The 13,238-nt window shown below is 46.8% G+C and overlaps 2 protein-coding genes across 3 annotated transcripts in view; both read right to left on the bottom strand.

Moving 5' to 3' along the window:
* Positions 1-1,059, bottom strand: part of LOC117590374 (neurogenic protein mastermind) — a 3,824-nt gene extending 2,765 nt beyond the window's left edge. Inside the window, exon 1 of the mRNA XM_034282918.1 lies at positions 728-1,059. Within this exon, the coding sequence (XP_034138809.1) occupies positions 728-800 (73 nt within the window). The 5' untranslated portion in view covers positions 801-1,059. The remainder of the gene's footprint in view (positions 1-727) is intronic.
* A 5,850-nt stretch (positions 1,060-6,909) lies between these two features.
* LOC117590229 lies at positions 6,910-10,981 on the bottom strand. 2 transcript variants are annotated; one of them, XM_034282698.1, is made up of 3 exons: positions 10,794-10,981; positions 7,163-8,541; positions 6,910-7,104 (listed from the first exon to the last, which is right to left on the bottom strand). In XM_034282698.1, the coding sequence occupies exon 2, from the start codon at positions 8,530-8,532 to the stop codon at positions 7,315-7,317; it is 1,218 nt and encodes a 405-aa protein (XP_034138589.1). In that variant the 5' UTR covers positions 8,533-8,541; positions 10,794-10,981; the 3' UTR covers positions 6,910-7,104; positions 7,163-7,314. The 2 variants fall into 2 exon arrangements, with proteins under 2 accessions (XP_034138589.1, XP_034138590.1); XM_034282699.1 differs by lacking the exon at positions 10,794-10,981 and having other exon boundaries at positions 7,163-8,628.
* Positions 10,982-13,238: the final 2,257 nt, after the last annotated feature.

Below are 13,238 nucleotides of genomic sequence, written 5' to 3'. Positions count from 1 at the left end.
TTTTTTTTTTTTTGTGTTTTTTTTTTTTTTTTTTTTTTTGTTTGTTTTTGTGGTTGTTGCCTGTTGTTTTTTTTTTTTTTCTGTTTTGTTTGTGCTGGTGGGGGGGGGGGGGGGGGGGGGGGGGGGCTTCTGGCTTGGGGGATGGACGTCAACTGAGAATCTACAAACTGGTTGGCTTTTTTTTGCCAGATAAATTGATGGAAAAAGAGAGCCACACGGAGTCGTCTTTCAGAAGTTCTTCCCATAATATTTGGAATCTATTTTCAAAGATAATTTCTCGTTTATCATTATTTATCTTTTGTAATACCAATTTATGCGTTAACCAACACTCTGCAGCCTCCAGGGCAACTGCTACGCTGTGTCCTCTGTGTCCTCTCATCTTAATTATATCTCATAATGAAGCTGCCACAAAACATTGGCCAACAATTAAGCCTTTTGCTAACCCTTCTATTCCCTCTCCATCTCTCTCTCTCTCTTTTTTTGTTGTTGTACAACTCTGGCCGCACTTTCCTCTGTTGTCTGTTGACAATGCATTGCACGTACGCGCAAAATCCAGCGATAATTTTGCAATTATTGCTGTAATAACAAAGCCCAGGGCCCCGAGAGCCTGTCTCTCTGTCCGCCTGTCAGCTCGACAATTTGTCCATCACTCTGTGTGTGTGCGTATCCTGTCATTATCCTGTCTATGCCTGCCTGGCTGCCTGCCTTTTTGCCAAAAAATATTTACCTTGCGGTTGACAAACTGCCAGCCAGCACACAATTAATCCAACAAATGCGTGTCCCATCCTCATCCTGGTCATGGAGCTCGTCTCGCTCGTAGCGTATTCCGTATGCTTCTGTGTGTGCGGTGTGTGTCTGTGTGTGTGTGTGTGTGTGTATGCACTATCCAACACTGGCCTGGCTAATTTTTTTCCCGCTTCCCGTTGTTTTGCCGCGTCTCCGTTGCCGTTGCAAAAACAGCGCACGCAATGAGCGCGTTTTTGGCCGCTGGCCGACTTTTATTGTCTCTGCTTGACGCTGTTTTTGCGGTCTTCTCCGTCACTCCGGCTACCCACTACACTTCTCTCTCTCTCTGTCTCTCTGTGTGTGTTGCTTTTATTCGGGGATTTTTTTCCGCCCGGCTTGCTGCTGCTTGTCGTTGAGCGTTTGATAGCGTTCTAAACTCGCTGCTGGGTTGATAATCGCGCTTTAAACTAATCAACAATTAGCGCCAACGCCAAGCCCCACCTGCCAGCGTATACATATATGTATGTACATACATATTCATATCTTATGGACGTCAATATATGTCTTCAAATTCACGTTTAACCCGTTTAGCTCCTAGACAACCGAAAAGACATCGCGGGGGACACAACAAACACTTTTTGATGCTCATTTGTTCTGTGTTTTGTTTTGTTATTTTTTTTTTTTGCTCACCAAAAGTTTCCATCATGTGTTTAGAACATTGGAAACTGTCTTTATTTTTGCTCAAGAGAAAGGCCTCTTTTCGGCATACATTTGAATGACTTAAGCGTGGAATAATAATTAAAATGTGGACAGAGAAAGTCGAGAACTTCAGTCAGTCTTGTGTGGAATGAATGTACGTTTTCATCTATAAAGATTCCCCTTGAAAAATATGAAATAAATTATCATTTAGGAAGAGCATTAAGAGCATCATTTGGGTAGTTCCCACATGAACAGCAGACGGCTGAGATTTCATTTCTGGTCTAAGGTGCCACTTCATGGTCAAGTTGGTCAGTTTTTTTCTCCACTTTTGAAGCTCTTGTTATTGGCGCTGCCCTTGACGCCTTCCCAAGCGTCAATGTACGCCCTGTAGGTCATGCTGGGGTCCAAGCCCAAAAACCAAACCCCTTGCCAATCTTCCAATCTGAGACAGACAAACAAATAGACAAAACAAAAACCTGCTCCAACTTGGCTCGCTCGAAACTTTTATTTTCTTCTATTGACAATAGTGATTAGCGGGTTTATTTTTTTGTATTTTTTGTAGCATTAGCCAGCAAACCTGTGGCCAGAACAATTTCTAATGAACGAGTCAACTTTGTGGCTACTTGGATGCTTTTGTATCTTTTGGGGCGTGGGGCAGATGTGTGGATTCCCTTCACGAATTCATAAAAACCAAACATGAATTTTCAGTCATTATTGCTAATGATGTGCCCCACGCCCCGCCGCCAGCCCCTTCTCTTACGCTGAGAATTTTGGAGTGTGCAAATCGACAAATTTGTTGTTTTGGGCTTACACTGCAAGAAACTGGCGGGCAGCCAACGGTAACAGCAGCAAGGCCAACAAATTGGGTCACACACACAGACACACACACACCCGGGGGCACTCGGGAAAAACTTTCGCCAGCGACTGAGAGAGAGAAAGAGAGCGAGAGAGCGAGAGAGACAGACGGGAGGGAGTGAGGTTTGGATTCAGTTTGGTGTTCGATATAAAAAATTGGTTTTTATTGTTATTTCATTTCTACCGTTTATCGGTCTGGCGGCATCTTTACGCTGACGATTCTCTCTCTCGCTCTCCCCCTGCTTTACTCTCTTTTTGTGCTGCTCCTTTACCCCTGAGTGATTTTCCCCCCACCCAACCCCTTCGAAAGCGGTTGGAGCTGCTGCCTTGAACGCGTGAAATGGAGTAGAAAAATTGTTTTTCTATCAAAGGCAAAATATCGCGCAGCAAACTCTTCAACATTCTCCCCCACCCACCCGTAACTCCCCTCCCCCCCTGGGTGTAGCAACAATCGTTGCTGTATTTTTGTATATTTTTTTTTTGGACACAGTAGCGACTTTTCTCTATCATTTTAATGCCCACCCAACTTTGCTGGACACGCGGCTTTAACCTTTTTTGTGAGGTTTTTCTGTTGGTTGCTGCTGCAGGATGAACAGGTCCCTGCAGTGGTGAGCGGTGGTGCGGTGGTGCGGTGGTGCGGGGAATGGAGGTGAAGTGATGCTGGTTTGGTTTTTGGTTTCTGTCTGAGATTCAGGAGATTTCTGCCACTGACGCCACTTGTCGTCCTCTGCTGCCCCGACTTTGATTTGTGCTGCTAATTGGACTTTCATTTTGCTTCAGAGAGCCAACAGTGGGAGTCGGTGAGGAGTACGAGTGTGTGTGTGTGTGTGTGTGTGTGTGTGTGTGTGTGTGTGTGTTTGTGGAGGAAGAAAGGGTATGGAGAAGACAGCGCTGTAGTGTAGTGCTCTTGTTGGCGATACTTATGCCAATTCCTTTTTAATTGCATTTCTATCAATTATTGCTTTAAAGCTGAAACAGAGAAGCGACGCACGATGCAGAAGAGAGCAAGCGATCAAGGGAGAGCTTTGCAGCAGGTAGAAGCGTAAGCTGGAGAGCGCGAGCAAAGTGCAGCAACGAAGAAGGCGGGAGAGATAGACGAAAGAACGGCCGCAGCCGCAGTAGCAGTCGCAGTCGCTGTGGCAGCCGCTGCCGCGCGTAAGCACATGCTGGAACGGTGCATAGGAATAAGCTCTGCCGCTGCGCTGCCGCTTAATTACTCGTGTAGTACAGTAGTGGGTCCCAATATTGGGATGTCCATACCAATTGCACTGCAGTGTTCCATTGTTGCAATGAGTAATTTTCATTTTAATTGTAATCTTTTCAACACTGCAATGCTATGACATAAAAAATTCTTTGGCTCACAGACGCCTGGCCTGCTGGGAAGTTGCCCCTTTTGGCAGCTCCATTTCTCAGTTCATTGTTTCGTTCAGCAAAAGTATCTCTCAGATACTTTTACTTCCCTCCCGCTCCTTTATGGTTGATGAACATTTTATGATAATTTGTTGTGACAAATTTTTTAAGTTGTAAATTTTGTTTGCCGAGGGGCGCAGAGGCAGAGGAAGAGCAGAGAAGAGAAGATGCTCCGTACAATTACACATTGCATAGACAGAGAAAGGGAAAGATACAGAGTAAGATACGGAGATACATTGTGCATTCGGTGAGCCATATGTTTGTCTAGAGTTGCCACACTTGCAACACACACACACACTCACATATGCTTCCGCTCAGTGTGAGTTTCCTTGTTCTTCGGCCGGGGAGTGGGGCTGTGAGTGTGTTTGTTTTCAGTTTACTTTTGCCGCGTCTGCATTGCGTCTTTTGTTATTATTACATTTTCATAAATGCAAAAGATACAGCTACAAACACACACACACACAGAGAGAGCGTAGAACTCGTTGATAAATTTTGTAAAGTTTTGTCTGCCATGCGGCTCGTTAGCTGCCTCTGTCTCACCGTCGCCCCGTCTCTGAAGCTGAAGCTTCAGCTCCACCCCTGGGTGTCCTTTCTGTGGCTTCACTTGTCCCTCCAGCTAGCTGTATGCTTGGTTACACAATCACCCCATCCAGGCCGAGACCCCAGCCAAGGGCTCTGTCTCTGTTTTATACGCATGAAAAATAGCTTCTTCCCAGTTGCAACGTTGAAATAAGATATTTCAATTTTGTATTGTAATTTCAGAACTTAAAATGTAATTTTTGAACACATAAGGGAGAGAGTCCATTGTGTGTAACCCTTATCCTACTTTTTGTAAGCTCTTCCTGACTGCCTTCCCCGTTTCCCTTTTTATGCTGCCTGCCATTTTCTTTCACCGTTTTCCAACTTGTTCTTCCAACTTCTTCTTTGCCGGAGAACCTGGCAACCCTTGCGCAATCGTGTCTGCCCTGTGCGGCGGATAGACGGTTCAATATACACGGAGCATAAGCCAGACAGAGACACATCCACCCAACCACCAGAGGCTCTCTCTCCCCCCCACCACCACCCCATTCAATTGTTGCTTCTCTTTGGGAAATTATGCAAACAGACTACAAAAAAACGGAGAAAAAAAAGAGCCCAAGAAACGTTCGGTCGGGTCTTGACAGGAATGAGATGTCTTCCGCTTGGCTCAGTTTTTGCTTGTAATAAAGTAGCAAACTGCACCACCAACAGCCACCACCACCCCACCTGCCCGACTCACCTCGTTATAACTGCATGGGCGGCACTTTTTATGAGCGCATACCCTGGAATATAGCAATGGGTACTTCGCTCTTGGCAGAGAGCGAAGAGAGGAAAGCCTTGGAGCAGCTAGCCGCAGTCAGTGAGTAACCCCGCTGTCGACTCACTTGAACTATTTTATGTGTGCCTGTGCCTGTGCCTGTTCCTGTGCCTGTGTGTGTGTGTTCGTCCCAAGCATTTGTGGGGCTGCCGCCTAAGGGCTGGGCTGCCTGGCTGCCTGGCTGCCTGCTTCGGCTCAAGTTTTTGGCAGCGCTTAAGAACTTAACACACAATGCCAAAATGTGCAAGCGGGGAAGGGGAGTAGCAGCAGCAACTTGCCACGCCCCCTGGCACAGCACAGCACAGCACAGCACACGCAAAAGTTTTGGTAGTGCAGTCCTGCAGCACACTCGATGCCACAACAGTAGCACCCAAAAGCCAACCGCCTGCATCTCCAATTCAAAATTCGGTGAATGGTGAACGGTGCCCGTCCACCCCCCTGCTGTGTGGCCCACCAAGTGACAAAGCTGGCAACGTCGTGTGTTGTAGGAAATGAGCCAAATTATGGCAAATTGTTGGCAAAAGTATTTAAAATGAGTTTATTTTCGAAATAAAAACTTCTGGATCCACCGCCCGCCCAACACACTCTCTCTGGGGGCATGATGTGTGTGTGTGTGTGTGTGTGTGTGTGTGTGTGTGTGTGTGTGTTTGTTGTGGCAACCCACCGCTTACGTTGCATACGATGTCAATGATGAGACACAATAATGACAGGAATAGTAGCCAAAACTGACAAGAGACAATTAAAATGCCATTAGACAGGCAACCAAATGCGAGTCGAATGTCTGTCTGAATGTGAGTGAATCGGCAGCTCGGGTGCTTCATTAGCTTCCGGGAATAACAAACATCGGAAAACTTTAATTCAAGCTTTAATTGTGCGCCAAAAGTATGCTCTAAATATTTTCAGAGGCTTGCAAAAATATTTACTGCTTGATAGCCGCTGATTTCACGTAGCCACACAAAAAAAGCTTAAAAGAAAGGACACAAAATACAGTTCAAAATTCAAACCCCATATTTTTGTGCTACTAAATGCTGTTGCTGAGGCACAAAAGAAAACTTGCACTGCTTGTGGTAAATGCTGTAAAAATATGAACAGAAACTTGCACTGCTTGTGGTAAATGCTGCATAAATATGCAAAAATATTTGAAATCCTTTTTCGTGTGCTGCTGTCATCGGTGGCACAGTAACTACAAAGACATCAATCAATGATGGACACACACACCTAGGAACCCAAGAGCAACACACGCGTGGACAAGTGACTCGCCAACTGTGAGCCAAACACACACCAGACTGAACCACACAATTATGTGTGTGTCGCTCCCCTCTGGGAGAACAAGCGACCTTAACTGTAAAACAAAAATGTTGAAAACCTAACAACAAAATGTAAATCCTTTCAATTGAAATGTTACATCCAGGACACAGCCAGAACAGCAGCAGCAAGGGGAACTTTGGCTCGTCAGCAGCTTTTGCTTGTTTGCGCTTCTAAGTTATTGTTACTGGTGCCAACTGGCTTAGCGACTCCGACTCCGACTCCGACTGCGACTGCGACTCAGCAACCCCTCGTTGGGTCCTTTGTCGAGTGCGTATGCTTCATATTTCCCTTTTGCTTTTGGTCCTGTGCGTGTGTCAACTGGCTTAAAGTTGCGCGTGGATTTGCTAGCTAATTCCATGGCAAGCCATTAGCATAAAATTGTGCACATAAAACGCCACTTCTGGGCTCATCGTTTCCCATTCAAGAATCCCCATGCTACGGCACTCATTTTTTGGTCTAACATTGGCAGCACTGCTTGGCACTGCTTGGCAAAGAGCCGCGCTGCACTGCTTGGCGAGCAAAAAAAAAACAATTGCAATATTTCTGCCCAACTAACATTAATAATTCCTCGTAGCTTAAATTGTTGCATTTGCCGCAATTTATTTTGACTTTTTTGAATTTAGCAAACGAAAAATAGAGTTGGAATTTTTGAGTGGCGAAAGTGAGGCGCAACCAGCGACGGAAAGGGAAAGTCGTCGTCCATCGGTCACCAATTGGAACGTGGAACATCTACTTCAGTGTCCTGCTGGACAAGGTCTTAGGTCTTCTGCCTGTAAGCAATATTTTTAGAGGATTTTACAGCGGCAGACTGCCTTGCGGAATACTCACAATATTCAATCCAAAATTATTGATTCTTCTACTCTGTTCGGCTGTTGTGGGGTTGCGGCCTGTTGTTCTTGTTGCAAATTTCGATTCCAAAATAAAGTTACAATTTCAATAAAACAAAACAATTTTTTTTTTGGTTGTGTGTCGGACGTCGACTAGACGTCGCGAGCATCTGACGGAAGGTCAATGCTCGAGTCCCACTCATTGGGATTAATGTAAATCTTCGAGGCAGTGCCACGGAGCGAGTCGATGCCCTGATTGAAGGGCACGGGCTTGGGGCGGGTGTGTACGTTCTCCATCCAGCGGGAGAAGGCGCCATCGGCCAACTGACGGCGCGCCAGAACACGCTGCTCATGCTCCTCTTGCTCGCGTGCCAGGCGCTGCTCTCTGGCGGCAATGCTGCGCTCAAAGACCTGGAGGCGCTGCCTGCGCTCCTCTGGGGTCTCTCTGGGACGGCTCACATTGGTGGGCACCGAGGTGGTGCTGGACTTCTTGGGGATGGTCAAAGGCTTCTTGTTTCGCTGCTCCTGGAGCAGTTGCGCCTTCTTAAGGTTCCACTCTCTGACCTTCTGCTCGGACTTCTGCATGCGCTCCTTGTGCAGTCTCTCGAGTCTCTCAGTCTCACGCTTCTTGGCCAAAAGATCCTCTTTCTTCTTTTCATTCTTGCGCTGCATCCACTCCTCATAGCGCAGCTTTCTCTCGTGCTCCTTTTGCTCGCTGCTCTTGCTGCTGGCAGAGACGATCGTCTTGGCGCTCTCTGGCTTGGCGGTCTCTGGCTTGGCGCTCTCTGGCTTGGTGCTCGGCAGTCTGACGGTCTGCAGTCTGCAGCTGTCCAGGTTCAGTGATGGCAAAAAGCGACAACCACCCTTCGATGGCTCAAGAACATCGGCATAGGCATGGGTCCAGCTGAACATGGACTGCGAAGACACCGAAGCAGTGGGTGAAGAACTTCCCTGACTGTCACCGAGGTCGCTGCAATCGCCAATGGAATCGGCATGCACAAGGGTGGGGCTCTCGCTGAGCCAATCCTCCTCGAGGGGCGACTCATTGCCATCGATGTGGAGTCCAGTCAATGCATCAGCGGCCTCAGCCTCCTCCAACTCCTGGCAGAAGTTCTTCAGGGTTTCAGCGTCACTCTCCAGATACTCACCAACATCCCCGCGATCCCCAACCAGTGTGCAGGTTGAGGTATCGGTGTCGGTCTCGGCTTCAGCCACAAGCGTACGATCGGTTAGTCCCGCATCGGACTCATCGTTATCACTCTGAGCTCCCCAGTTGGGCATTGGACTGTCGCGTCCAGTTGCAGCTCTGCCAGACAGCAGATTCTGCTCTACACGTTGCCCCTTGTCGTCGCGTCGTGTAATAAATGCCATTGCGTTGCCCTTGAATTAAATTAGCACAGGCGAGAGAATGTAAAATTATTTTTCTGTTTCACAGAATATTTGTTGTGTGTTTCTACGGGTCGTCTGTTTGAGACTAAGGAATTGAGTGACGAGTTTGCTTTGTGTGCGCCTACAGAGGATTCAAATGGTGCTAGATGTTGGGATTTTTTGATTCGTGTCATTACACTTTTTGCCGCACTCGTAGCCTCTGAGATTTATGCCAAAGCCCGGCAGCATACGAAAAGATCTCGGCAGCGCAGTCGGCGAACGCACAGCGCAACAGCTTCGTGAGCCGCTGCAGCGGCAGAGAAAGAACTTCGTATGTGGCCTATGCACTTTTGCTCGGCTGCGCGCAGCGGCAGAGAAGCAAGAAACGTTTTTGGGCTTCGTTTGGCTGCGTGCAAAGGCGCTATCGCTCCCTCGCTTACTCTCCCGCTTAAGTGCATGGCAAAGATCCGTTACTACGTATGGACAGAGAAGCAAGAAACGTTTTTCGTTTCATGTCTGTTGTCGATGCACACAAGTGCACCAAAACATATTTATGCATGTGTCGGATATGCAGAAATATTTATATACTTCATGCAGTTGAAAGCTCTCTGAGTAGCGGTTATAATTATTTCACTCTGAACATAAGCAGCTTCAATGATGTACGATTAGTGTGGGGTTTTGGTTGTTTGGGGAAGGGGGAGTGGGAATTCTGCCAGCAGCTGAAGGTGCCACCATTATTGTGATGTCTGCTGACTGACAGCTCTGTTGACTGTTTCTCTCGCCCCTTTTCCGACAGCCGCTTTGTCTTGTTTGGTTGCGTTTGTTTTCTTTTCTCTTTTTTGCTCTTCTTCTTTTGGTTGGGGTAATGCTGAATCAACAAAGTTGTCAACTTGGACAATCCTTGGAGCCTTTTTGTCGAGTGTTTGCTTGAGCCTAGCGATTGCTTCTCCTTTGTCTGCTGCTTTGCCTCCCACACTTTTGCCCATTCCTCATCTCCTATTGCCCGATCCTGTGCCCGCTCTCTGCTGCAGAGCTACAAAAACTCAGCGTGAGATAGTTAATTTGTTTTCACTTCAGCAACAAGAATATCATCGTCATCCTACGTACTCCTGCCCCACACCCAGGCTCACACCCACACCCACTCCCACTGCCTTTCTCTTACACTTTCTCTCTGTGTTTCTCCTCTGCCCATCACTTTCGCTGTGTATCCACCACTTTTGGCTCATTTATTTTCAGTTTGACGCCTGAGCGCTGCTTATTTGCACAACAATAGACAGCAGGAGAGAGAGAGAGAGAGCGCGAGTGGAGCAGGAGAATGGCGAAAAGTGGACTGAAAGGGATGAGGTGTCTGCTGGTCTGCGGACAAAGCGAGGGAGCAGCCATGCTGCTGGCGTGCCGGCCCAGAGGGTTGTGTGAGAAGTAGCCGCTGTCAAACTTATCAAATGGCGACGCGAAACAGAAAGAAAAGATTGCATAAATGAAGACAACACAAGGGTGTTGCCAGCAGAGACGCGTACTGATTGTCAGTGGCGGGTGAATGTTGTGGGTGCTGCTAAAGGCAGTTGACAACTGCGAAAAAATAAAGTAACTGGCAATGGTAGAGGGAGAGGGATAGGGAGAGGGAGAGGGTGGATGGTGGGTGGTAAATTGTCACAAAGCAAAATTAAAAACGCAAAAACAAAAGACAAAAGACAAACCAAGGCAGCAGCAGCAGTAGGAGAAACCTCCAAGGGGCTGGCAGTGACTAGTGCTACAGTGGGCAACATCAACTCAAAATGTGGAGCAAGTGGCAGCGAGAGTCCTGTCCTGTCCTGTCCTGTCCCATCCAATCCTGTGTAGCGGCAGGAGAACACCCAAAAAGTTGTCACCCGCTTGCCTGTCACGGCTGCAAAATATTTCAATTTGGCATTTTATCCCAGCAACAAATGTTGTTAGCTGTTTTGCCACTGTGGCTGGTGGCTGCCTCCGCGTGGGTGGATGGGTGTTGCGGGTGTCGTAGGCTGACATATTTTAATTAAATTGTTTGCGGAGCCACTTGGCCTGAGCTAAGGCTGCGGGCAAGTGCCCCCAGAATCATCAACACTTTATGAAAAGGATTTATTATCCCGAAACGCTCCTCAAGGGCGATAGAACTACTTACAGGAAAGGTGTGCCGCCCACTTAGGGGTAGCTAGGGGTAGCTACGAATAAGCTGCCCAAGATCAAGTGGGGTCAGAGTGTATGCTACGTACTACAACTAATTATGTTTATTTTTAATAACTTACTTGGGTTGCGTGAACGCGTTTAAGGCTGACTTGCGACCAAAATATATTGTTGCTGAAATGAATGCACGAATGTCTCCTCGATGCTCTCTTTGGATTGCGCTCACAGCTCTCTGTTTTGTGTGTTTCCAGCTCTGTGTAGAGCTGTGTTCCGTCTCAATATGTTTCTAGTTATGCTGAAATGTGGCGTTGTTGATGCTTAAGTATAATGTTACTTGGTTCCATATAAACATTTGGACACAAAAGTATTTGGCAGTCTGTGGGAATCTACTTTATCTAATATTTTCTGTACTTTACGTCAAAGTGCAAAGTGACGTTCGAAAATGACAAGCGTTCCTCAAAATTGCGTTCTCCAAGAAGCAAACAGGATCGTAGGTAAGTCCCCGCCCAGTGACTCTCTCTGCTTTTCCTTTGCCCTCCCATTGAGTGGTAATTCTTCTCTCCATAAACTTTTCTGCCTGCATGCCCATTATTCCCGTTATGGCAAGAGGACCGAGCTCAATGCTATCATTACATCTGTCTCGCTTTCGCATTTACACTTTTCGCACTTTCACACTTGTTCCACTCCCGTTTAACATTTCTCTGCGCTCACCTCCGCTCTCTCCGCTCTTGCGGTTTGCTCTCCCACGCTCGCTCTGCTCCCTGCTGCCCGCTCTCTGCTCGCTGTGTGCTTTTCGCACTTGCTAACCTTTCTGCTTGTTTGTGTGTGTGTGTGTGGTAATAGATCAATGAGATAAAATATATTTTATTATGCACACAACAAAACAAAAGCCTCACGGCGCAAACCAACATTCGACCAAATATTATGTGAGAATTATGAGAGGGTCCTCCTAGTCCGTCCCTCCCCCTCCTCCGCTACGGCTCTCAATTTTAATTATGCACTCGCAGTTAGTGCAGAATTCGGGACTATTCAAACATTTTGCCGCTGGCCAGCGAACAATTAAAAAGCGACGCGTGCTGCGCCCTGGAGGCCGGGGTCTGGGCTGTGTGGGCGTTAAACTTGTTGGCTTTTGCGATTATTTGATGGGCAAAAGAGTAATAAACAGCTGAAAGCGGCGAGAAATTCCCTCCATTGCATTTGCCAATTTTTGTACAATCCACTGGCCATGTGCCCTAAGCCTGATTAGTTGCAATTGAATAAAATTCAAATTTTCAAATAGATTAAATCGGCTGCCAGCGAAAGTAGTGCAGCAGCGGCACTGACAGTGCCAACAATTTGTTTGCTGCCTGCAGCTTACACCTACACATAATCTCTTTAGGGAGATCCTCAATGGAGGTTTAAATATTTTCAACATTTTTGCACATTTTTTAATGCAAAAATTGAGTCACAAACTTGAGTCTCAAATTAATTGGTTCCTCAAAGACACAACTTTGGCAGCCGCTGAATCAAGGGGGAAGCAGTTAAGATAAATAAACAATACACAAATACAGAGAAATAAAAAAATTATATTAAAAAAAACACGACTGAAAAAGAGACCGAAAAGCTGAAGCGAAATGATTTTCTAAGTAAGTGCAAATTGCGTTTTAATTAAAATGTAAAAATAAAATACACACAGAACCAGGGACGGGCACAAAGACAGTGCCAGGGGGGGTGTAGGGGGTATGAAGATGGACAACGCATGGGGGTTTTGTGTGGGCGTTGGCAACACTCACAAATATAAAATAAATAAAACAAAAGCACAAAAAAAAAGCGAACAAGAAAAATAATTAAAATTTGGAAAAGTAAGTTGGAAAATGTTTTCTCGCCTCTCTCGTCCTCATCCTTGTCCTGTGACATCTGCGCGAGTGTCGCTAACTGTTTGAGGAGGGACTGTACCCGGTACCTCTTGCCCTGTGGCAACTGGAACTGCCATTTGCTTTCCCCCAGACGTGCCAAAGTATTAACACTCTCTAAGCTTGCAAAAAGCGTAAATGTCACAATTCCATTTACTTTTCGTATTTATATTTTCTTCGACTGGCCATGCCCACTTAATGGCTGTCCCGCCCCCCACCGTCTGGTGTCCCTCCCTCTATCATTTCGCTGGCCTTATCAGCATATCGCACATTCCCCAGTGCCATCCCTTCGTGCTCTCAACTGGCTTTCTCTCTATTGCCCTGTGAAAAATTATTTGACAAACAGTTTTCCGCACGCGTTTTTCTTCGTCCCCTCCTGCCCCTCCGCTTTGGGTTCGACATTTTTTTTTCTACTTATTTTTCTTTCTTCTTTTTTTTTCTTTCGTGGCTTGGCATAAAAATGCAAACTTTTTAATTGGGTTTTTGTGTGATCGCATTTGGGGCAAAGCTATCGCCCAAGAGGAAGTCTGCAAAACCTGAAGGAGGATTGGGGGGGGGGGGGGGGGGGGGGGGGGGGCACAGGGATTGAACTGGTAAGTCGCAGGTCCGATGCCGCCGAAAAATCCGCGTTGATGGCAGCCATTTGACGCCGCTGACTGGCTGTGCGCCAAACAA

This window comes from Drosophila guanche, unplaced genomic scaffold (assembly GCF_900245975.1).
Source record: "Drosophila guanche unplaced genomic scaffold, DGUA_6, whole genome shotgun sequence".
Lineage (NCBI taxonomy): Eukaryota > Metazoa > Arthropoda > Insecta > Diptera > Drosophilidae > Drosophila > Drosophila guanche.
The sequence above is the reverse complement of the archived record's forward strand: the minus strand, read 5'-3'. Positions and strand labels throughout refer to the sequence as shown.